Raw genomic sequence first — 26,015 nt, forward strand, 5'->3', positions numbered from 1 at the left:
TATTTGATATCACTATGATAAATAAAGATGCAATAAATCCTTTCGAAGCAAAATCTATTTGAGAGATTGTCAAAGACAGAGATACGCACGCTCTTTATCTCTATAAAGATATTTGTGTAATTTATCGCGTAAATTTATTATGTCTCACAGTTAGTCGCAAAGTGTTCATGCATCGGTAGCGTTGTTATATTAAAATATCGATACTTTATATCGGTATAAAAAAAAAAAAAAATTATTACCAATCTGCACGATCTTGTTTCAAAATTTTTAGCTATAGTATTTCTCAAAAGAGAGGAAAAAAAACAGAGTTTCCAATATATCTAAAATTTTGTTTAATTACACAAAAATTGTATTACGGACTAAAGATGTGACTTTCAAATAGTATATCAAATATATGGATCAATTTATAATTGTGATTTATATGATACCGATGTATCGCGAGCGTCCGCATGAGTAAACGGGGCGGTTCCGCGCCGGTCGCGGCGAGGCGCGGAAAAGCTCGCGGCGAGTTTAATGCAGCAGCGGAGAAAAGCGCGAGACGGTCCCGCGGAACGGCCGGCTCCAATCAATACGCTCGTCGTGCGAAAGCGACGCGACGAACGGAAGAAACGAGAACGCGGGGGCAGCGGCGGCAGCGGCGTCGGTGGCGGCGGCGACGACATCCGCGCGCGCGGCCGAGCTTTCAGTCGGACGCACGCTCGCGTCGGGGATACTCGCGTCTGTCGGTAGTACGCGCGACAAAGAGAGAGGGAGAGAGAGAGAGAGGGGGAGGGAGGGAGAAAAGCGCGGCCACGGGGATCGGCAACCCCGAAAGATGGAGTAGCGTCTCGGGCGGCAAAATGGCGGTCGTGATAAGAAACAAACGATCGGGGGTTGGCGAACGGCGATAAATTGTGACTCTCGCGAAATCCAAGGGTGGTCTCGACGGTGGTGGCGGTTCCTCTCCTCCCTCGGTGGTGCGACTACGATAATTCCTCTCGGGCCGGGGTGATATCGCGAGATATAGGACGCGACGCGCTCTCTCCTCCGCTCCTTCGACGAGGAGGTGAATACCTCCCGGATTTGAAAAATCACGGGGGTGGCCATGAGGGATCCGGCCGCCGTCGCCGCCGTCGCCGCCGCCGCCGCCGCCGCCGGGACACACGCTGGTCGCGTGCGGGCGCGCTGACGTGCGAGCTGCTGCGTGATTCGATTATCGATCACGGGATCTGTCGCGGGACGAGGGGTGGAGGGTGCGCGCAAGGCGCTCGAGGATGCTCGCGGAAAAGGCGACGTGGAATCCGGCCGCCGCGCGGCAATCCGGAACCGCGGGAAACGGTGCCGATTCGATAGATTGATGGACCTGCCGACGGGAAGGCCGATCGCGTCGCAACCATGCATCTGCACTTTGAGAAGAATAACAACGCCAAGTGCGATTGCAATATCCTGTCGCTCAGCTGGATGGGCAAAGTGCCGGACGAGTCGCCGGAGGTATTAAATTATTTCGAAATAATATATACAATATATTGATCAAATTATTTCAGATGCATGAGCGTATCATCTCTCATCTTCTCGTACTTCGATCGTCTCCAGCGTCACAATATTTCTTTTTCTTTATCATATGTTTATAGATTTTCACTTATCGCTTTAAAGCATACTGATATGGGAGGAAATTTCTTTATCCTTTTCTTTTAAAAGTCAAATCGTCGGGAAAAATACTCGGCGATTTCCACGCGCGATGGACTTGATACATTTCCATGCGTCGAATGCAAATGTAAGAGATCGTGTTGCACAAGTCATGAGATAGAATGATAACGTTAACGTCATTAATAATACGAATTAACGTATTAACGTATGTTATGCAACAACATGACGACGTATATTCTTGCACAACACGCGCGCTGCGGATAATAGTCCTTGCGGGCAAGTTGTTGAATAAGTTTGCATACATTCGTTACATATATCGAAGGACTCTCGATCGACAAGTGAAAAAGGCTCCGTCTCTTCTCGCGAATTTTTAGATTAAAATTTCAGATTAAAATTATCCAACTGCGGAGGATTGTCCATAATTATTTTTCTATGTCGACCAAGACGCGTCAACATCGTCGGAGAAATTCTATCTTTAGACGATACGTACTATATCCGGAAAAATCGGGGCAGAGAGGGACGATCAATTTTTAATCATGATGGAGGGGAAGGGAAGAAAATTATAAACGGAAACAGCGGCCGACGCGCTGCGGTAAAACAATATATAGACACGAGTAAAAATGCAGCTGTCGCACTTTGACACCTCGCTGTAATGCAGGGGATAAACGATAATCAGATAAAATTTTGCACCTTCGGGCGAAAGCTCGCGCGAAATTAATTTCTTCCATCTCGCGTGAGACAGCTAGGACAATTAGCTCACGTTTATTTTGCTTTTACAGCTATAGTAGAGCTACACTATAATACAATATATTCAACTTGATCTTATATATCTAATTGTAAGTCCTGCGCTCACAGAAACAAGCGGCGACTCACCGATTTCCGAGTCGAGAATTAAATATTAAACGTATTAACGATCGTTAATTCTCTTTATAGCCTTACGTATGGCCTTATTTAAGTCCCGAAACGGACTTGCATGGTATCTCGTGGCTGCGATCAATTTAATTAATTAATTTCATAATTCTATCGCACAACGGCGAGAGATGGAATATGTCAGACCGAGTACTTACAAAATCGTTAAACGTATTCATAAGGATTCATATGTAACGAAGTAGATATTTCTGGCAACGAGCAATTCCTCTGACAAGGTCCTTACAATTTTCAAGGAAGTCTCTTTAGCGAGAAGTCTCGTCAGTCAGTAACGCCGTAGAGAATCGCACGATCGCATCGAAACAGCCACGAACGGAGATTGAAATCCATCGGGACGAGGTGTGTGCACGTTGCGAGAGCGTTCGGGAGGAGGGAAGGGAGGGGGGAGGGGGGGAGAGAGAGAGAGAGAGAGAGAGGGGGGAGGCGAGACGTTGCGGGGGTGAAAGATTTCTCACGGCGAAGGGTTCGCCGTGCGTGGTGTAAAATCTGACTTGGCGACGAGGATGGCGTGCTCGGCGTCTCGAGTGGATCTTTTCGCGGATCGACTAACGAGTGCCCGAGTTTCCCGCGACGACGAGCTTTGTTCCGTGCCACTTACCGAGGTCGTCGAGAAATACGAACTGGTACGGTGCGTGCACTTACCTAGAGGAGCGGCCGCGCAACCGCGAGATTTCCTTTCGCACCGAGGAAATTTTCCCTTAACTCCGCCCTTAACGCTGCGCGTGTAAATCATTTCGAGATTACGCTCTCTGCTTCTTTCCAGTAACACGATTCGATAGACAAAAGAAAAAAAGAAAAATAATTATTTCCTGTAGTTTTCTCAATATTATACAAAGATACTTTATTACATTACTAATTCTGAGAAATTTAAAGTTATAAAAAAAAAAATTATTTTTTAATTGTAACTTCTTGTGTTATATAATTATAATTAAAATGCAACGTATTAAAGAGATGCAAATTTTTAACACTCGACGCACACTTTGTTTGTTGTAGAGATTAAAAATATTCATGATGAAATAATGAGTATATTATATCGCGAAAAAGTTATGTAATAATTAATTATCCATCGATTAGAGATCCGCTATATTATATTTAATAATTTATAACATATTTTCTTAATTTTTTACATTTGTCATATCAATATGTTATTAGATTAATTTAAAATTTCTTAGTTTTTACATTAGATTTGTATTCATCGACTTGAAATCTTCAATAAACAATGGCAAAATATTTTGTGGATTGATTTTATCAATAACTTAATTTACAATCTTACACAATATTTATATAATTCAAGATTTTAAAATTCGTAATAAAGAATAGTTTCGAGTTAATATAAAAAAAAAAAAAAAAAACTATAAGAAGCGATTTCTCTCTTTCTTGGATTTAAAAGAAAAAAATTATTTCTTGTTAAATATAAAATGTCGCCTTTAAAAATAATTTTCTCTCTCTCTCTCTCTCTCTCTCTCTCTCCCTCTATATATATATATATATATATATAATCTTTTGATGACCTTTTCATGTCTTGCTGAGAAATATTCGTACGTACATGCGCAACGCACAACGGAGATTAATTTGATTATCGAACTCTCGGATGAGGCAATCGATCAGAATTAATTACGGCTACCGTGTTTCTCGTCTCGCGCCTACTCTAATTCACCGCCGGAGACTGCCAATCTGCCGATCAACGATTTGGGCGGAAGCCGGCTCTCGGAACGTAGGAAGAAGCGCGATGAAAATCCGCGTGAAGAAGCGAGACGGGGCGGGGAGGTGGGGGGGAGGAGGGGGGGGGTTGGCGCTCAATTACTGGAAAAATAATTGACTTAGCGAAGGGCGCATTCGATCGAGTCGCTTCGGAGTCTGCCCGTCCCCGGGGAAAGAATACTTGATCGGTACGCGATATATCATTATTCTTTTCCCCCGATTTCGTTAACTATACTTCCTCGTGCCTGATTACACGATCGTTGCCGGAAGATATAGTGGTTCCTAGCGAAAAACTAGTCGATATTTTCGTACGACTTTATGTACGACAGTGGTCTCGATCGAAAATGTACGAAAGCCATTACACGCGATATAAATTTTCGATGTCTCCTGTGAAAATGGTCGCCGGGAATAAATGGCGATCCATTAATAGGGACCACGTTTGCTACTTACCTCGCGCTTGAAAAGTTTTCACGTGGCAAAAATTTTTTTATAATTTAACGGAGACAATATTTTATATTCTCTGGAACGTGAGACGGGAAGGATTTTGCTAAAGACCCGTGATCCGTCAAAGAATCAGCGCAAGTTTCACGTGTATCACGGTCGCGTGTACGCGCCGTCCCGTGTATTTCCATTTATACTCACATTTATTGTGAATCGCTCTCGCGAATCGATAACGTCATTATATCAAGAGCCGCTGCTCTACGCGCTATTGTTCGCCGGAAAATTGCACCGAGACGTTCCGAGCGCTAAACTCTCTCGCGGTACAATAAAAAAAAGAAAAAAGAAAAAAAAATTCCGCTCAGCCCAGCTGGGCAGGTCGTTTCGCAAGACGTCTCGTCTTCGCGCAACATCGATTTCCAACCAATCGAGACCTCCCCCCTTGCTCCCCATTTTTCGCGGATTGCACTCAACATGTTCGCAAAGATTGGATTATTCGCTGATTTCTCTTCCTCCTCCACGTCACATACCCTCCCTATTTGTTACATCACTGTGACTTGCAAGTAAAGACCACCCCTCGTGGTCATCGATCACACCGCGGCGTTTGCGAAACGTCTCGACGCGGTGATAGAAATCGGGACGCGGATTCTGCCACAGGACCGCAAAACGATGATTCGGACGCTAACAAAGATTTACGAGCGAGACAACAAATTTTTTACGATAATCACGAAGGATTATTGTCACGAGGTTTCATCGCGCGGCGCTTTCGTTGTTTCGGATAGTAGCGGAAGTTAGCTATCGAATTATTGCAGTCTCTCGCATCGTTACTGGCTCTGCTCTACTCTTGTTTCAGCTTAGTCGTATCCTCTTAGACTTCATCTCATTATGGCTACGCAAAACATCTTTGTTAAATCGCGCATTAATTATACTGGCAACCTGGCGAATACGCGAACTTGTCTACTAAAGGCCACAAAGTATACGTGTATTTTAACCGCGATATTTTAGTCATAATTTAATCTGAAATTTTAATGAAATTGTATGACATAATTTATGTTATTTCGCATGCGCGAGAAAACTTTAAACACGAATGGGAAAGGAGGATGTTATATCCTATTTTCGAAATCTCTGATATAAATGCGAAAAGAGGTCGAGAAATATTTTAACATTCTGTTTTTTTGATCTCTTGTTACATGTTTCTTTCCAATATTATATAAGAAATAATAAACTCTCTCTTTGACATCCCTTTTTGATCAACAGCACATTGCTAATTAACAAGCAAAATTTGAACGCTCTTTCAAAATAGTTGTATTCAATATTGCAGCGAATTGCAGGGATTCGTTTATTGATGGGAAGAATGCCAAAGTGGGAGGGGACAGACGCAAATTATCCAGATCGAATATTTCCTGCAATATTTACGATATTGTTTCCTCTGCGAAAAACCGAAGTCTAAAAATACATACTAATATAATTTTAATCTTTCGTATTACAAAAATAAAATAAAATATCGTAATAATTTTCTATTCAAAGAAATTATGATATTAAACAGTAGATTACGATATTAAATAGTAGATAAACTTGATGACTTTTCCTGTAACGTATACATGTATATCTTGATATTGCTAAGGATTCAGACTGTCTTGAGTAATTACACCTATATGTATGTATAGCGAGTCGGAGGATGAAACCCTTTTTTAGCATCGAAGCCCTCGCCACCTGACTCATACTTGAGTTGAAAACATTATTCGATAAAATATTCGGCGATGGAATATTCTGGCATCTCGATTTTATTTAGTTGAACGACTGTGCTATCAGTCGTGTCATTAATTAACGTAATTAATTATTTTTAGCTATCAAACCATCGCCATGCAAAAGCGCATATGTTCTCATGAAGCTCGTATCAAATTCTGTGGAATGAATAACGAATCAGCATTAGAAAACGTCTTTGTCACGTGTGATAACTCACTTGGATAATTTATTCACGTCGAGGGTTCAGAAGATATTTTATTTAAGACACTTTCTGAGATCGGTGACTTCAATCATTAAATAGAGTAGATCGTGATACTCTATACGATGATCCTTTTCGGTCTCACTTACAATCCCAGTTACAAAGTTAAAAATAACCATGATAGCTATCACGATCGTTGAAATCATCGAGGCACCATATAATCGCGAGCGAATAACGTTTTCCGCTACTTGCCGCGAGAAGGAATAACTAACACACTTGGCTCCTCTTATTTACCAGGATGAAGGATGGAAGCTCGATCGTACAAATTATTACCAAGAAGGATGGCTGGCCACCGGCAACGCTCGCGGCTTGGTAGGGGTGACTTTTACTACATCGCATTGTCGCACGAGAACCGCAGAACTTCCACTCAGGGCAAATTACAATCTCCGAGGACACCGTAGCGAAGTGAGTATTGCTATCGTCTCCTTTAACTTCTTGTCGTCAGTTTGAATCGTTCACCACGAATATTTGAACAAAACCAGTATTTAATCTCTTTCTTCTTCGAGAATTCTAATGTATTCTTTTCATTTTTCTTGTCTTCCAGTTTTTTTTCGGTTATCCAGGACAATTTTAATATACATATTAAGAAAAAAATATTTTGCCTCTTTCATATACAATATTTTCTGGCTCAAAAAATTTTACAATGTCAACATAGTAATTTATAGATTGATCGAACAAAGAGCTCGGCAAAGTAAGTGCTAGATAAGTGCTAGGAATCATGATTTCACGGTTCTCGAATCTCTCGACGCGAGAAATATTCTATTCACCGCTACTTGGCAATATCATGGAGCGCGAGAGAGTTTTATCATTTCGTATACATTTTATCTACTCGATACCAGTCGCGGAAATCGGTCATAGAGCGTGTGAGTTAAATCGACAAAGAAATTGGATGGTCGCGCGATGCAGATAGGAGTTTCTGCGATGATGTATTAAATCGTTAAAGGAAGACAAATATTGTAACAGACCAGTATATTACATATTGTATCAAGTAATTCCAAAGGATAGATTTGCTATTTTTTTTTTTAAATTACATAAACCAGAAAAACAAGTATGTTTTTAATCGTAAACAATAATTCAATTTATATACCTAAAACGTCAATCTATGTCATACTATTTTTACTCACGTAACTTTTACCGAAATAAAATTTTTTATTAATACTAGGGAGAGAGAAATTAAACAACAGACAAATTAAAGGATTTGAGGGGATTCTCTTAGGATGCTATAAAATAGAGAAGGGACGAACCGCATGTACTTCGAGAATTGAATCTAAAAATTGAGAAAAATTAATTTATTATTTATTTTTAAATTAATTATCCAAGTGCTTTTGAAATTCATGCATAATTATTATGCCCTATGTTTAGCTCTCTAACAAGTCGAGAGCACTCTCTAATAAATTTCCGATATTTTGAATGGCATTCTTTTTATTTCAATACAAAAAGTCTATAATCTGTCCTATAATCTATTTATTTGAAAATACATATTTGTTTTAAAATAGAGATTTATATCTGTTAAAACTGGTTTATCTATTCTCGTTAAAATTGATCCAACTTTTAAGGGATGGATAAACCATTTTAATATTTTTTACCAAACAATACTTGATTGAATTATTGAAAGTTAAAAATAATGTTTAGTAGACATAAAAAATATAATACTTATGAATGCTTTCTTTTCTTCATCGTTGTTAGAAAAATATTAATGTCGAAAATTTACATTAATTATATTTGTCAACTCGGTAGTATCGAAAAATGCTATTAACCAATCGAGTTATAGTTAAAACATCAAACACAATGTGTCATCTTTATTTATATTAAAAAAAAATCCATCTTCGATTTTCATCTCGACCAAAAAGCGCGATCCACATTTATCTCTAAATTATTTTATATATCGCGTGACGTTAATATTAGTATGATATTCTCATCTAAATCGAACGATGAATTTTTTTCAATTGGAATATATGTACATACAGAAATGCCGCAATTTATACATATGCAAATTATGGGATAGCGTTTAATGAACGATTAATATTATTTACACATTTCATAAACGATTTACATTCAAATTGCAAATAATTATAAAGCTCGCGAATATTTTGTACGAAGCAATTTAATAGTTTCGTAAAACGCATATTTTTCATGTACCATATATACATCGCTGCTGTATATGCGTCGACAACTCCGTCGTGGCCGAAACTTCGTGTAATCTCGGTATCGATAATAAACGGCCAAAGCGAAGCAGGAATCCTTTGTGTTGTGGCCCTTGATCGATATTAAGCCGTATGTGGCCTGCGCTTTTAACAAACTGCCTGTAGGTGCTCATAGACCTACCTATCTATCTATCGTCGTACGATTTCACAAACTACATTGCCTTCTGCATACATATATACACGCTAAGAGAGCTACTCCGTCGCCGACTTCTCCAATATTAATATCACCGGCTTAAAATCTCGGGGGTTGCACCCTCCTTTCTGCCTTCCTTCCTTCCTTATATTGGGCGCGTTATTAGGCGTATAGCGTTTCGCTTTCTCCGGCTCTCTTCGCCAAGTTCGCGTAAGATTCCCCGGATATTTTCCGTATTGCCGAAGGAGACTCGCATTACAATAGAACGCGAGTAATGGCATCTGTCCGCCGTAAATCCACGAACAATATATATGGCGCTTAGATACGAAGATTATTATATAAGGATAAATAATAGCTTATATACACAATACACATGGCGAGATAAATCGAGCCATTTCCTTTCTATCTAGCGATTCGAAAAATTTTGTTCTTTCTCTGATTTGAATTTTTTCCTCGCTGAGATACGCAGATTCCCTCTCTGATGCAACGCACTACACGCATTCACGGGTGCGAACGCATGGCTTACGATCATGGCGCGCACTTTACTCTCGCCCCTATCTTTTATGGATACGAGCCACTTCTACTTGAGGGGTTGGTTCTGAGGGATAGCGAGACGTGAGGAGCGAGGGTAAGCATCGTGGATTGTACGTAAGCGTTACGAACGCACTCCACGTGACGTGACAAATGAGACGTTGACGTGTTCGCGCGAGGAATCTGTCCCTCGCTCGTCCACTCGAGGAAGGTGTTCATTATTGAGAAGACATTCCTTTCGGCGATGGAACGCTTCGAGTAGGGTTGCACGAGACCCAAGACAAGACAATATTCGCAAAAATTTTGTATTGGTCTTGAAAATTTTAATCTTGTCTTGGTCTTGAGAGGATTTTTGTATCAAACATCTTGTCTTGTCTTGTCTTGCCTTGATTTTTATTAACAGTTTCTATTTAACATTAAGTTATTTGTCAGCTTGATAAAAAACAGAAAATAGTAAGTATATCCGATTTCTTCTGTTATCCGAAGCGATTTTCGTTTCTTCTTTACCGCGTATGCTCACGTCTCGATTGTGCAGACGAAGTCTAAAAACGAAAACCAAGTTCTTCCGCTGAACATGCAAACATTTCCGAAAGTGATAATGAAAGTTCGGAAGTAAGTGCAGTTAAACAATGCACATAGAAAACTTATTTTAAGTATGAAACAAGAAACAATGAAAAAATCGGCGTGTGTTTATTATGTCAAAAAGAAAATGTGACTAAAGAAATAAAAATGAAAAATAGTAACGCTACTGGATTAAAAAAAACATTTGGAGAAAGATCATAAAAAAGCATATGAAGATTTATTTGGATTAAAAGCAATGAAAAATAAAATATTGTCAGAAAAACAAAAAGCGATAGATATATTTTTAAACGTAAGTATTGAAATTAAACTTTATAAATTAAGTAATATAAAGTAATTAATTTGCGCTATTTTTATGTCACATTAAAGTGTGTAATGATAATGATGCGCAGACTCTTTAAATTTAAATTTTTTAAAGTTTTTAAATTTATAAATGTTTTTATTTACTAACAATAAATAAAACTTTTTGTCTTTCTCGCCTATTTTGATATTAATTAAAATCTCCGTTCAGAGATCGGGAACAATTAGATAACTTTTTTTTAAAAACCAAGACTTCTCGATAGGATCAAGAATCTTGATAATTTGTTTTGGTATTGTCTTGATAATTAATTTAAAATCTTGTCTTGATCTTGTCTTGAAATTCGAGACTAGATCAAGACAAGACCAAAACTAATCTTGGTATCTCGTGCAACCCTAGCTTCGAGTAATACCGCTAGCTAGCGAAAAATATAAAGAATATTTTAAGCAAATGGAATCAGCAGATGAAATTCGTTATCGTTTCGAGCATTCGGCCTTTATCAATTATCCTATAGATACCTTTCAATCAGACTCTACTTCACTTTTACTGTTTCGTATCGAATTAGTATGCTAATACTTTACCCAGCTATGAAGCATTCGAAGCTGCTGGTAAATTGTTCGACGGCGTTTAAACTGGCGTTAATTAAATCGAGATCAGCATCCCCGCCCATCGGCGTCTGCTCTGGACACGATAGCGGTACGCGTGCACACGACGTGCTATCTATCTGTGTATGGTATACATGTATGCGTGTGTGTTATCGGCTCACGTGTCCCCCTTGTGTTCATCTGTTAACTTTCCCGGACCCCACGGACCTTTCGCCTCGTTTAACGGACCTCAGTCAATAAGTCAACGCGGAACCGACACGCAGAGGCACGAGAGAGGCGATCGCCTTACACAAAGTGCATGTACGAAGGAGACGATCCTGACAGGCGAGAAAAAGCAGGTCGGGACAAAGTTAGAACGTCGAAGACTCGTATACATATATTTCGTCATGTCGCGTCGATTTATAATTTATACGCGTGAATTATGCACTTGCGCTGAATAGATAAGTCGATTGTGCGCGACGTTCTTCGTCAAAGAACGAGTTAAATCTCATTCATCACAGAAACAAAAGTTAATAGATACGCTCGCGAGATTCCAACAGAAAAAGACTTTTCGAAAATTCACCCTCTTGATCGTCCGCTCGAGCGATACGCGTGTATAAAAAGCCTTTCATCTTATTTTTATTACACCTTCGCTTTCTCTCTCTCTCTCTTTCTGTCTTTTTTCCTTTTCCGTATATACGTAATTACGACGATGATTGTCGATGAAAGCTTGAAATTTTGCATCCACAATACTTCGGTCCACATTTCAGAGTTTAAGGGTAGTAGCCGCCATGGTATCGATCTGGCACGCAGTGCTGTTTTAAGACCGCGGTTCTCAACTCTCCGTATCTACAGCTACAACTTCTCTAAGGGACGTTTCTCTTTTATAGATAGAACGTTACTTTCTTTAATCTTTCACCTTTTACATAAACATTCTATATCTAATACATCGGCGTTGCTTAAAAATAATGGGCGACGCGCTTCGAATATATATTGTGGGATAAATAGCCAGCCCTCATGCTGTGATAAAAATCATCCTACGTGTTATAAACGGTATTCTGCAGGAGAGAAAGCAATTCGACTCGACGTAATTCGGGACACAAAGTCCCTCTTTCCTTAGATTGCCGTCGGCGACTTGTGTGCGACGATAGGGGCTGTATTTTCAGTTATTTCTGTTCTAGGCCGTACCAGTCGCGTTCGGACCTCGAATCGATAGCGCGATTATATCTGCACTCCTTATACAGTAGCTGTCACTTATACGAGCACTGACAATTTCCGCATTTTCCACGACAATTGCACTGGATCAAATGGTTTTCGTCGAAACGTCTCTCTCCCCCCCCCCCTTTTTTTTGCGAATTCCTTGCAGACTATGAATGTTTCAAAAATTATTTACAATAATTGCGGTGGTGAAATAGAGATAGGGGGAGAAAAGTTGAAAACTTCCCACATGGCCATCCGGTGAAAAATTCACGCGCTCTTCTCGTCCGGTTTTCAGCCGAAACTTCCAACTCAATCTTCTTGTGTCTGAGCTGGTTTTAAGTTTTAGTATTATTACCCAAATAAAAAAAAATAAAAATAAAAAAAAAGATTCGTCCTGCGGATACAATATTACAACTTTGATGTTGGCCGAGACATTTCTTTTCCACGTGCTAACATCATTTAGTCCTCTTTTGAAGTCTCTCTCGTGTATAAGTAACGTCGGAGAGATTCCGAGATGAGTGGAACCCCGGCGAAAACGTAATGCCAGGGGTAACTGCGTACCCGCTAATCTCTCGAGGATAAGTGTACCAAGTACTGCGGTCTAACATTCGGAATAGAGCCGTTAAAACGAGCGTATCGTGCTAGAGGACCAACTCTGTGGAATATTAAACGGACGATATTGTATTATACCTACGTATAAATTATTCATCTCGTGGACTCAATACACTTTGATCGCGAACCGGCGGTATTTCGGTGGCGAAAGAGTACGTGAGGTAGCGTCAACGGGTGTAAAACGTGCGCACGAATTCATGTAATTAATTCAGGTATATACATATATTTGCAATTTCGGAAGCGCATACGCGCAGAATTAACATGTTTATCCCGCAATTATAACATTTCAATAAACATTTCGTGGATATTATCCCGAGGAAGAGATAATTTTTAAAAAATAAGAAATCAAGGGAAAGGATCTATATTCTGTTTATTAAATTTACATAAACCAATTACACATTATCGTCCTGTTCTTTCATTTAAAATCCAGCGATCAAAGACTTCGCGCACGAGGAGAGAAAAATATTCTATTTCTTCCCTCTTATTTTTCTCGGTGTAAAATGTTTCGTACACGCAATATTATAAATAATGCAGGAATCTCCGAGTGTGGAGAAGTGTAATTTTATTTTACGCAGGGTTTTGTCATAAATCATGAGGTGAGAAATTAGCCAAAAGAACGTGACGCGAGAAGATAGAAAGGTAGTGAGAGAGAGAAATGTTTATCGCGAGATACGCGAACGCGCGTGAAGTTACCTTGACACTGAAAAAGAACAAGTGTGAAAAGGAGCATCATTGATTTACCAAACAAGCTCGCCGAGGCTCCGGCACTTGCTGCAGTCTTTACCGCAATGCATTAGCAGTCAAAGGATTACGTGACGATCTGCCCCTGCTTTCGGGACGAGAAGTAATGTAGCTTGGCGAGGAAAGTTGCGATATATTTTCAAAAGAGAGAGAGAGAAGAAATTTAATTCATCTCCTCGTCCTCTACCCTTTATCAATATGCATTCCTGCAGTATAAATTGGTGAGGGATCTACGTGAATAATGCGCGGTAGCGAGATATATAGAAGACAAAACTTGACGTCGTTATAACGCGAGACTTTGCATTTTCCTCGTGCTTTTCTCTCGTCTCGGCATAAAGATTAAGAGACGAAATTACACGAAAGAAGCGAAAGAGAAGGATATTGCGAAAAGCGAAAAGAATGCAGCGTTCCTTTCGAATAATTTCAATTACACCTTTCCGCTCCCGCGGACTTCTTCATTCCCCAGAGTTGTGCGATCGCATCGAAAAGGCAAAATACGAAACGGCAATACGTTACAGGTCGTAGAACTCTCGAACGAACCTTAACGGGCGAGAGGGGGAAAAAAAGGATAACGACAACCGCGCTGTTACAGTCTCATTCGGCGCCCTTTACATTTGAAAATACAATTACTCTTTCTCTCTTTCTCTCTTTCCCGCTGCGTACAATGAACGCTGCACGGGAACGAAGACAAAAGGAGGAGTATGGGAGGTCAAGCAGGGAGCACTGTTCGTATTCAACAGTTAAGTGAAAAATCTGTACGGAAAATATGACTTTCTGCACGAAGCCCAATGTGATGTGTACGTAACTAAAGTGCGAGAGTGTAAAAGCTGATAATACCTAACCGTGCGTTTCATCGCAGAATGCGATTATGAAAGCAGGCATCTCCGTCGCTCAAAATAGATCGTTGCGTCAATTTGTAGCTGTACATACGGTAGCTATCGCACGCTTATATACGAATCTAGCCCGGCATGAATATGGTTTCCTCTCAATTCATCTAGCTTTTCAATATGTAACTTGCAACAATAAAAATCTAAACTGAAATACACACATTTAGCATACACGATTTAACGCATATATAAAAAGAAAGGAAAAAAAAAAAAAGAAAAAAAAATTATATAATATATATTAAAAATATAAAATTCGCGATTTTTAATTCTCACGTATTCTTCGAATCTCGCAATCTCAGATTCGGCATAAATTTTAGCATCGCGAGAAAATCCGAAGACGCTCGGTATAAGGCTCTTCTATCGATCATCACGCTCGCACTATCAGCGACTTTCTCGCACGATCGTGTCCCGCAATTTACAACCTTGTGTCCCCAGACAGATTTTATTGCACTTATAGAGAGCACACGGAAAATCCCGTTTATTCCCATCAAACGAGATCAGCTTATCGTAACGCAATTTCGTCCATTGACAATACTCCGTGTGATGGAGTCGCCCTTAAAATCAGGGAGAGAACTTTTTTCAAGTATATACCCTAATAAGATTTTTTTCATACGAATAATATGCCGTTAAATGAAATCCTCGGTTACGATTAAATTTAATGACGCCGTAAGAGTTTACGTGTATGTGTACTTAGTTAATTTCCGAGAAAAAAAAAAGGGGCTTCCGTTATTACATTTACGATTTTTACGTCTTTTATCTTTGAAGAAGCGTCAATTTTTCAAGAAGAAAGATACATTTGCGGCACCATGCGGATTAATCAATCACAGAACGATCCAGCTATACAACGATACATGGTAGAAAATTGTTCTAGGAAGAACATCGATAACTTTCTTCTCTTCTCCGCGTATATATTCACACACACACACACACACACATGCACACGTACACGCGTGTAAATATATATGCGGGAGCGCATATTCTTGTATATCTTGTCGCTACGCACGTCACGTACGGCATCTACCTTCTCATTTTTCTCTCACTCTCGTGACTTGGTTCGCACTTGCGGATAGAAACATTAATTTATCACGTATTTCAAAGTATTCAAATGTATTTCATCCGAGGAAAAATAATATTACAAAATAATGTTAGCTGAAAAAAAAGTTACAGATTTTTTTTTTTAGGAGGGGGCAACGTAAAATCTCTATCAAAAGTCAAAAATGTTTGGAACACAAAAAATGAATAATTTCAAAATATAATAATTATCACAAATTGTAAGATGTGTGATAAATTTAAGCAATTCATGAATCTTTCCAAATCTCACTTTTATCTCTTTAATTGTTACACTTAATTAATTATAATTCGCGGAGATATAAATACAACACGAATAAACACGGCGCGAATCATCTAACATTTTCATTCCAGAAATTAATTTTCCGATAAACTTCTATTTGCCGTATCAGCAAGATAAAAATATATAGGCGCGCTCGCTCGTCGCCGCAATAAAAGGCAATCGATCGACGATGGAGCAATGACACTTGGCAGATATATCCGCGCGCGTCTCGACTTCGACCTATGCAAGACTCGCCTCAACCACCGATAGCGCGAGATAAGCTCTTAAAATCCAAGGTCGCGATTACCTTCAAGGAAGGATCGATTTAATCTCTTCGAATACTCTTGATTATCTTTTTCGGAAGTTTGATCCTCCCGAGTCTTCGGGGCTCTATTGAAGAAGTCACGCTCGCTCGAAATGAAACAGCATAAAAGCAATATTTTAATATTAATTATCAATCATGTTAATTATCTCGCATTTTTATAAGAAATAAGCGATGGAAGGATCTTGATTAAGAATGAAAAATTTTCGGCCGAGAACGCTGATACTAATTAGGCTTAGGTTTGGTTAAAGCCTATAAAATTAATTGCAGAGTTCAAAATGAAATACTGCTGATCAATTTATGGTATTATTAAAGTTGGTAGCATGAAACATGCGTAATATTATCTTCGTAGAAATCTGACAGAAAATTTAAAAATTAATGCTGTTGAGAGATTTCGTAATCGACTCTTTTAACAATTCTTAGGCTTCTTCGGCTTACGAATCTCTCTCTCTCTATCTGATTACAGGTGATACTCGTCAAATGGAACGAACCCTATCAAAAACTAGCTTCGTGCGACAGTTCGGGTGTAATCTTCGTTTGGATCAAATACGACGGACGATGGAGTATAGAATTAATCAACGACAGAAGCACACCTGTTACGCATTTTTCTTGGTCCCACGACGGTCGCATGGCTCTTATATGTTACAGGGTAAATTATAATATTTGTTGCGTCGAGTTTACGAAACGATAACCGTGATTTTTTTCTTACGAATTGTATAATCTCACAGAAATATATATACTTTAAAAAAATATTACAGAATTATGTCAATGTAATTCTACATACTTTTTTTAAAGTATATTCATTCGTAAATTCACTCCCTTACTTGAACGCGCGATACTTTACACGACACTCCCATACTTGAAGGATATTAATATAAAACAAATCTTATAATAAGATTTTAAAAACTATTAACCGCCTGGATTTGGCTTTCTCTTAAGGATAAACCTTCCAGATACTGAGCCCTCCCACGTCAAGGTATATCTGTTAGAAGACAAAAATAAATACTTTATACAACAAGTGCATCAACCAAAATTATTCGCCGTGAAATTTATTAAGATTGATTAAAAGTATTTCTTTCTCTCGAGATATCAAATGTATATTTATATATATACATATATAATAAAAACAGAATAATCTCTGTTTTCGTTAAATAAATCGACTCTGATAAATCTAAAGTTATTTATTTTATATTATCGATGTAAAATATCGGCATTCAGTTCAAAGCGTTCCATTCAATGTGTTGAGACCCGCTCTCTTTAAGACTTCAGAGGTTTATGTATTTATTTACGATTTCTCGTCGTAAACGCGCCGCACACGTTTCTACGGAGTATCAGCTGCGGAGAATGCAATGTTTTATTACAGGATGGTTTCGTACTGGTTGGGAGTGTCGCCGGTCAAAGATATTGGTCGTCGATGCTCAACGACAAAGCGACGATAACATGCGGCATTTGGACTCCGGACGATCAGCAGGTTGGAGAAAAAAATATTAATCTCATATTTTTTGCGTGATTTTTTAATTTATCACGAACGTTGTAATTGATGAAAAAAAAAAAAGCAATCGACGTCTATAATATTCGCGCGTTTTCATCGAAGATTAGAATACAATAGCGAAGATTAGGATACACGAGCGTTTGAATCTCGTACGCGGAATACGATATATCCTTCCCCAATAGAGGCATTCTTGCGATTTTAGCGCAATATTACACTCAATCATTTTTGACAGCAGCCCAGTAGCGAGTTAAAAGCTTTTTCTAGATAGGATACCGATAAAAGAAAAATAAGATAACATTATTTACCTTTCCTCTGTCATGTACAACAAAAGGTCTATTTCGGGACCACCGCGGGCCAATTAATCGTTATGGACGTTCACGGGGCTATGGTGTCGGAGGTACAATTGGCGGCCGGTGTCACGTCGATGGCGTGGAGCGCCGAGAAGTTCACTATGGAGGAAGACGAGACGTGTGATCGATCTCAGAAAGGTATCAATCGCGATTTTTAGAGATTCGAGATTTGCCGATTCTCGTGCTCGAAAAAAAAAAAGATACTAGTCGAAAGAAATTGACGCACACGTTTGTCGTGATGTATGTGTAAGCGCAGATGATCGGAATTACGTCTTAGCCGTTTGCCTCGCTGACGGCAACATCGTCATGTTACGATCGTTCGACGATGTGTCGCCCATCACGATACGCAGCAATCTGAAGCCGCCTTTGCACGCCGAGTGGAGCAACTCTAGGAAACTGCTCGCTATCGCGGGCACAAGGGAGTCGGAACATCTTCATCCGGGAAGTCCACAAGAGTACACGAATCTGCTCAAGTTCTACTCGGTCAATGGCACTCTCGTATACACGACTGAGATTCCGTACGCGCAAGTATGTTTAAAAGAATGCTTGTCTCTCTCTCTTTTTCTATCTATCTAAAATCGACGCTCTCTATACGACACTAAATAATTTATATTTATGATTTTCTTCTCACAATTTCACGCGCGCTTCAGTGCCCTGTATCGGCATTGACATGGGGTCACAACGACAGGCGACTCTTCGTAGCGACAGGGGCGCGCGTCCACGCCGCTTGGGTCTCCAGGTGATCATCTCTTATTTCGATGTAATCGCGTTTTCACGAATGCAGATTCTTAATACGAGTGACACTTGGAAAATTTCACCAAAGTGATGATGCACGGGCTGATAATCAAGTGGGTATTGTTCCTTATAGGAGAGTGGGCTCGCTACAGCTGTTGTCGAGGCTAGCAGTGAGAGCGGCTCTCACGAGGGAATCCAATGTTCAACAGCTTCCATTACCGCCACGATTGAGAGCTTCCGTGGCCGCCCTGTTCGCTAACACGATACGGTAAAAAAGAGAGCTTTCGCGAAATTCTTTGGCTGTCATAAGACAAACTATCAATCGACAAAGAAGAGACGTTACACGTATAAATTTCGCATTTTTCACGCGCTTTTTCAGATGTTTAGTGCCAGAACCGAGGGAACTGCGACGCTTCGTGTCGAGACCACCGCCCGGAGGTAGCCGATTGCATTGCACCATGCTCAGACACGCCATCGAGCCCGTGCCATATTACACACTCTATCTGGAATACCTAGGCGGTCTCGTGCCACTCCTCAAAGGTAGACGAACTAGCAAGATCCGACCCGAGTTTGTGATATTTGATCCACAGAACCAGGAGACTCTGCAAGTGTTGGACGACATGTCGCAATGTCCGTCGTATAGTGACGGCTCGGATACCGAGAAGGACACTGCGGATTTATGCGGATCGCCTCGGTACCGGAAGAAGAACAGAAAGAAGCGGGACGAGAGGCCGAGTGACGAAGCAACGGAACGAGAGGAGAAGCCGAATGATCTCGCATATGTAGATACTTTGCCGGAGGTAATACAATATTCCTTCTCGAATTCATATTAAGTAGTATAAAACACGGCGTTTAAACATTATAAGAGTATTTCTTTTCGCAGCACGCGAGACTAGTCGAGGTAACCTCGAATATCTGGGGCACGAAATTCAAGTTTCACGGCTTGGCGGACTCCATTCCCGCGAACCTAGGTCAAGTGACTTATCGCACGTCATTGCTGCATTTGCAACCCAGACAAATGACGCTCGTGATGACGGAGCTCCGAGACGATCTACCTGCAGGTAATTCCATCTAGCCGCGTGAATTTGAATTTTCCTTTTTATCCAAAAGCTTATCACGATACAATTGTCGCAATAGGTCCGGATCCGACCTTCAATCCGAATCTATTCTCCGAGGACGAAGAGGAGTCGTATCAGGAATCGAGTTCGCGAGCTACCCCGGAGGCACAACCACCGCCAATCGCGCCAATGACACCTCGCAACGCTCGTTTGAATCATCCGAGTCGACCCAAGTCGCAGATGTCGAATCAATTCCTGGCGACGGAGACGTTGCCGACGTCGTTGGGGAAGATCGAGAGCTATGAGAGCGAGTACGTAGTGCCGTATGTAGATTTGCAGGACATGGGTAATCTGTACGAGAATATTAGAAACGCCCCTACCAACACGTATCGTACGCCACCGAGACACAATCCGCCGCGATGCTGCGACGTGCCGACTCTACAATCACCGAAAAATGCAGTCGCACCCACGCAGACATTGATAGCGACGTCGAATGCGGGCGCCGATTACGCCAACAGTATTCAGAGGATGAAAAATGTTCTCGCGGACGTTCAGCAGGCCGGCGTGGCGACGAAGAAGGAGCTCGAGAACAACAAGCTTAATCAAATCGCGTCGGACGATAAGCCATGCCTGATGTCGAGCGCTTGTCCAGCGAGCATCATTTCCATGCAAAACGGCCAGGCTGCCGAAGCGTCGAGCAGTCGATACTCGATCACCCAAAATGCAGTTACAAACGGCCTCGAGAATGTCGATTGCACCCCGGCCGTATACTTGAACGGTCTAAATAATATGGCGTGCGCGAGCAACGTTTTGCCGCACGCCGTCCATCAAACCGCGATGTCGCAGAGCGCTCACAGTTTTGTACATAGTAAGAATAATCAAAATTCCGGGGCGAGTTTCAATGCGACGTCTTCGAATAACAACGGCTCTTCTCAGATCGGACAAGCCGCGGGTCTACTCGTCGGTAAAAACGGCATACATGGGATAGTATCACCCGCGTGTTCCTATCAATTCCCGGAGAACATCGAACAGTGCTTCGGATCGTCGTGCTCCCAATGTTTCGCAAAGCAGAAGGATCCCAAGTGTCACGTGTGTTACGGCAAGACGAATGCCGGACCGCCGGGTGTCGTTAAACTCGACGAGGATCTGATGCGATTCAGCGACGAGGATATCAGTTGCGGCGATACGGGAATATCGCGGGCCGTTCATAGAACCTCGACGGTGATCAGCATCGGTCCGATGTGCTCCAACGACTCAATAGTTAGGAGTTGCAGCGTCGGTTATCTGGATCTGGTGGATGCTCAATTAGTGCCGTGCGACGTGGCATTGCGAATGCTGCGGAGAGACGCACCGAACAAGAGACTGGTATTGGTATCGCGTAAAACGAAACGGCGAAAGAGGAACAAGCCTCATTCACAACTCGATACAAGCCAGCCGAGCTCAAAGCCACCTAGATTACGCAATTGCGGCAAGTCCAAGAGTCTAGATTCTAGTGATATCTTTCCGAGCAACGAGCAAATAGCCTCCCCGCCGCAATTGCCGGAACATGTGGAGGAGACGACGGGGGTAGTGAATAATTCCGAGGTCGTCGAAGACAGTTCAGTTAAATGCGACGAATCGGAACCGCCGAAAGATGCAACGTGCGAGAACGTCGACAAACTTGAGGAGAACAACGGATATGTCATTCACGAGACTCATATCGGAGAGAAGCCGAACCGACCGCAAGTTGCCGTGTCACCCGTCAAGTGAGTATAATCGATTCGAAAAATTTGTATCGTATTATTTTTCGATAAGAGAAAAACTCCCATTTTCACATGCAATTCAAATAGTAAAAAAGCTAATTGTGTTTTAGAGGATCGAGCCCGAGTGGATCGTTCGTCTCGTCGCTCGATGGTCTCGCCGCGAGACTTCGAGATTTCGACGACAGTCATTCCTTGCCACCTCCTTCTCCTCGGCCATCATCGAGGTAGTTATATCCTATCACCGATACGTGCGTGCGCGAATCAACTTGATTTATAATCGCTTGGTGAACACAGATTGCCGAGGAGTTCGCCGAGTAGTCCAGCACCGTCTAAGAAAGGCAAGAGACCGGCGTCGGCTTCTCCGATCCGTAGAAGGCTATTGTCAAGTCCGTTGCTGAGCAGAAGGATGCGAAAGAACCGTGGCGAAAGCTCGGACGAGGAAGGTCTTCTCCAGGATGATTCCTCGTCGACGACGAGTTATCGGAATTTAGAAACATTCCAGAAGGCTCAATTACGTCAGAAGGTTTGTATTGCAAATATCTTTGGCTTCCAAGAAAAATATGTTTCTATGAGCACAGTGTACTGAACCGGAAAAAGCGCGCGGGTAAACGATATTGAGATGTAGACGTTATATCTACAGCTCAAGCAAAGAGGAGTAGGAATCTCCAAGCCGGAAGCGATAAGGCGCGATGCACAACTGGTGATGCACAATAAAGCGCCCATGTGGAACGAATCCAGCCAAGTGTATCAGCTCGATTTCGGCGGCAGAGTGACTCAGGAAAGCGCCAAGAACTTTCAAATCGAGTTCAGAGGTAGACAGGTAAGGACGTACCTTCCCAAGAGGTCTTTCAAGATTAAATCGCAAAATATTTTTGTGTGTCATTTTATTTTAGTCTTTCAAGATAAGATCAAGGTAAAATATTTCTGTGTCAATTTTTTTTTCAGGTAATGCAATTCGGAAGAATAGACGGCAACGCGTACACGTTGGATTTCCAATATCCGTTCAGCGCTTTGCAAGCATTCGCCGTCGCTCTGGCGAACGTCACGCAACGACTTAAGTAACTATCGCTCTGCGACACGTTTAAACTGTACGATGGAAAAAAAAAAGCTGCGAAACACGTGTCTGAGAGCGCATTAAAAATTCGCGAGAGTTCGATCCTTAAGAATAAAAGATCTCGCGCGAGGCCTTTAAAATTGTCGAGATCACGGAGTGATTCCGTACACCAACTGTCCGAGGTAACGTATCGACGGACGTATATGTCGAGACGATAATGGTCAAGCGAGTAATTTCTGACTCGCACCGTCGATTTTATCATGGTGAAAGGGATCGTGTAGTCAGGACGAGAAGATCGTCAACCGACGCGTGGACGAATTGTATGTTTCGAGGACGATGCGCAGTAAAGAAGATATTAATTTTCGCGAGTGCAGTTGCGAGCGATTTGAATTTGAGTGGAACACAAAGATTTTGTGTCGGCAGCTATGTTTTGTTGAATGCTTCTTCGTCGTACCGTCCAAAATATTTCGTTTCTCCCAACTTCGAGCGCTCATTTCGTATAGTTTATGCGACACGTTGGAGTCTAGTGACGCTGTTGACGGTTTACCTTGTTCATTTTTTCCGAGTGTGTGAATTCGAATTTTATATAAATATATATAAATATATATTATATATTGACAGATTCTCGCACGCGCACAGGCGAGTGTTTCATGTTGTTCAATTAAATGTTTCTTAACGCGTATGGTAAAACTAACGATAATAATAGTAACGCTAATAATAATAACGATAAGAGTAACGATTGTAACGTAACGTTTGACGTCCGGCCTGTCTTCGCCATTAATGAGATAACGGGGCAGACTAATCCTAAGGAGAGAGCGAGATATCGAAAGATCAGAGCGAAAGTATGCACCGAGTGTATATACGCGAATGTTTATGCAACGCGAAATAAATCGTCTGTATCTACCATCGAAGTCGCACAGTCACATATGATGCGTATCGTTTCGTCGGCAAAAAATTCGCCGAGCACGCAAATATTCCGACGAATGTACAGGGATCAAGAAGATTCCCCCTCGCAAATCTGCTCGATCCGCGCGATACAGAATTCTTTCTCGATGCTCCTCTTCGCCGCTCTTAATCGTCCGGATCTTAAATCACGTAACACGTCTTCGCACAAGATCATATTTTCTCACACCCGCAGCATCGAGCGTTACGGTAATTCGGAGCGTCGCTGCTTCGTTAATTAACGGCGTTAATCCGGATTCAGATGCCTTTTTTTACGGCGCGAGTCGCACGTTTCGAATCTACATCCAGCATCCAGCATCCGAATTCGAGACGAATGCCATCCATTAGCGACAGCGTATAGTTTTAGAAATTTTCGCCTGACATTCGCACTGATCGTCGAAATGCTGAACGATCGATCGATCGATCGATCGATCGGTTCTCTAGTCGTCCCTACATATTACTCCACACTCTCATTCGTAATCTACATCAAGTAATCGTAACGTCGTGACGAGAATTGCGAGCTCGTGCAGCGAAGCGGATGATTCGAAAAGTTTAATCACGAAGATCTATCAAATATATGTATTTATACATTATATTGGAGGAAAATGAGAGAATTTTTTTTTCCTACACTTGTCAGATATTTAAATCATATATTAGTTCGCGAATTTCTCGTAACGACGGAACGAAGGATATTTTATATTCGCGAGTACGGATTTCTCTCTCATTCAGCGCACGCGTTTTGCATTTAATAGAAAGTTACCCCCTTAATACAATTACACCGGGATGATATAAAGTTACTCGCGTCTATACATATATACACACTCCGCTAACTTTTGAATACCATTGAATAAGAGCTTGACAACAAGCACATGGATACTTTCTCGAATAAAGCGGGGAGGAGAGGGAGGGGGGGGGGAGAGATATGAAAGGAGACGTTTGTTTAAATGAAATCTCAGATGTGTATTCAGAAGTTGGAACGTGCGCGCGACTGGAGGATAATTCTGTACCGTTCGCCGTGTGTCACCAACATCGTTTAAACCCCTCATCTCGCGTCATCCGATTCTGATCGAACATATCTCAATTGTTGTATAAAAATATCGTATCCTACCGCTCAGCCGAGCAAAGCGGATTTAAGTCACGCGGAGCAAACGGATATAATGTTACGTCATCGTGTGTTTTAAGGCCTCCCGAAAAATGGTACATTGAATTTACGCGAGTAGTAATTTCATGCGAGAGTTACGAGTATGTGCGAATAAATCGCGCATTTACGCATTTTCCGCACGCAATATCCGGATATTCGAATAAAGATGCCGCATAAACGCGTAAATTCGTGAATCCTTGTATAAGATATTGCATAACGCGAAGACGATTTTTCTAGACAAATAATCGATGCTGTGATTATCCGTACACATGAAGTAAAATAAAATACGCGTTATACTTCTCTTTCGTAATCTTCGCGTGACGCTTCAACGCCGGTAAAAAATAGAGTGCCTACATTTGCATTTGATCGAAATCGCCTATTTAACAAACGAGATTAATACTCGACATCGAGCCTCATAAGATTACAGGACGTAATAACTCGAATGCCCCCGTCATCTTGGATAAAAGAGGCTTTGTTATATTCTCACGCGTATTCCACGTATATATTTGGGGCACATTTAGGCCACGCATTTTCCAAGAATGTAAGAAAAGGCGCGACACGATCAGAATTCGCGTAACTGCGCAAAGTGGATTTCTACTGCGATTCCCGATTTGTCTCATTCATGTTTCGCGACAGGCGAACACTTAACACGTGACTGAACTCCAAAATGTTCGGCCTAGCTAAAAGTTGTAATACGTTAACCTTTTGATGCTTCGTTTCTCTCTCCTTGTCTTAATGCTAGCGTACTTAAGGAAAAAAAAAAAAGAAAAGAAACGCTATATGTAAATTTTACGACTGAATATATCATAAGGAAAAAACGACTTTACCCATTGTATCCGATTGAAAACGCGGTTTTTCTCGTACGGATGACGTATATTGTTAATTCAGTTCTTGCCTTAGTGCTATAATGATAATTCTGTATATGTGCAATGTAATTTTGTTACTGAATACATTAGCGCGAGACTATTTGTAAATAAAAGAAGAAATGCTACGCGTAAAAACGTAGATATACATATGATACATATGATTTATGCTTCCTCTACTAATGATTAAATTTCTTTATCCATCACACATTGCGTAGTTAAAAAAGAATAACTTTTTGTTTGAATACAAAAAAAAAAGAATAATCACTTTCTGTAATTTTTTAACGTCGGAATGCACGATACCGATTTCCAAGTTGTTCCATTGCGTTAACATGGTGGAAAATTTGCAATTAAGGTTGCAAAAAAATTATTATAATAAATTTTATCGTGTTATAACTATGATGTATGATGTATAATGTGTAAGAAGAACTTTTTTACAATCAAGATAAAGTGTGTTGTTAGGACTTTTCGTCCTCAAAAGAAATTTATTGTGTCGAGTATAATTAATAGAATTTTCATA

General features: G+C 40.9%; 2 protein-coding genes across 6 annotated transcripts in view; one reads left to right on the top strand and one right to left on the bottom strand.

The window, feature by feature from the left end:
- The window catches only part of LOC138942608 (RWD domain-containing protein 1), a 112,305-nt gene that overhangs the window by 1,838 nt on the left and 84,452 nt on the right, over positions 1-26,015 (bottom strand). Inside the window, exon 1 of one of the 3 annotated variants that reach the window (XM_070312966.1) lies at positions 2,500-2,510. The exons of the other annotated variants lie outside the window; for them this stretch is intronic. The gene's annotated coding sequence lies outside the window, so the exon portion shown is untranslated. Of the gene's footprint in view, positions 1-2,499; positions 2,511-26,015 lie in introns of those variants that run through there. 3 annotated transcript variants of the gene reach the window in all.
- On the top strand, positions 771-25,652 carry Tusp (WD40 superfamily protein Tusp). Of its 3 annotated transcripts, none has more exons than XM_070312940.1 (15): positions 771-1,470; positions 6,935-7,102; positions 16,585-16,767; positions 17,482-17,589; positions 17,942-18,098; positions 18,217-18,488; positions 18,611-18,699; positions 18,829-18,963; positions 19,075-19,495; positions 19,579-19,756; positions 19,833-21,498; positions 21,606-21,719; positions 21,790-22,018; positions 22,121-22,315; positions 22,441-25,652. In XM_070312940.1, the coding sequence occupies exons 1-15, from the start codon at positions 1,375-1,377 to the stop codon at positions 22,555-22,557; spliced, it is 4,128 nt and encodes a 1,375-aa protein (XP_070169041.1). In that variant the 5' UTR covers positions 771-1,374; the 3' UTR covers positions 22,558-25,652. The 3 variants fall into 3 exon arrangements, with proteins under 3 accessions (XP_070169041.1, XP_070169042.1, XP_070169044.1); XM_070312941.1 differs by having other exon boundaries at positions 22,136-22,315; XM_070312943.1 differs by lacking the exons at positions 771-1,470; positions 6,935-7,102; positions 16,585-16,767; positions 17,482-17,589 and having other exon boundaries at positions 18,008-18,098; positions 18,212-18,488.

The sequence above is a fragment of the Polyergus mexicanus genome, unplaced genomic scaffold (genome assembly GCF_030449975.1).
Source record: "Polyergus mexicanus isolate NDT 795.1 unplaced genomic scaffold, iyPolMexi1.0 SCAF_23, whole genome shotgun sequence".
NCBI classification, from domain to species: Eukaryota; Metazoa; Arthropoda; class Insecta; order Hymenoptera; family Formicidae; genus Polyergus; species Polyergus mexicanus.

What these genes read in the sequence shown, in the direction of transcription:
- Tusp (XM_070312940.1), top strand. Translation starts at nt 1,375, where the DNA reads ATGCATCTGCACTTTGAGAAGAATAACAACGCCAAGTGCGATTGCAAT. An exon ending in TGCCGGACGAGTCGCCGGAG is followed by an intron (nt 1,471 to 6,934) that starts GTATTAAATTAT and finishes CTTATTTACCAG; the next exon opens with GATGAAGGATGGAAGCTCGA. An exon ending in GGACTCCGGACGATCAGCAG is followed by an intron (nt 17,590 to 17,941) that starts GTTGGAGAAAAA and finishes GTACAACAAAAG; the next exon opens with GTCTATTTCGGGACCACCGC.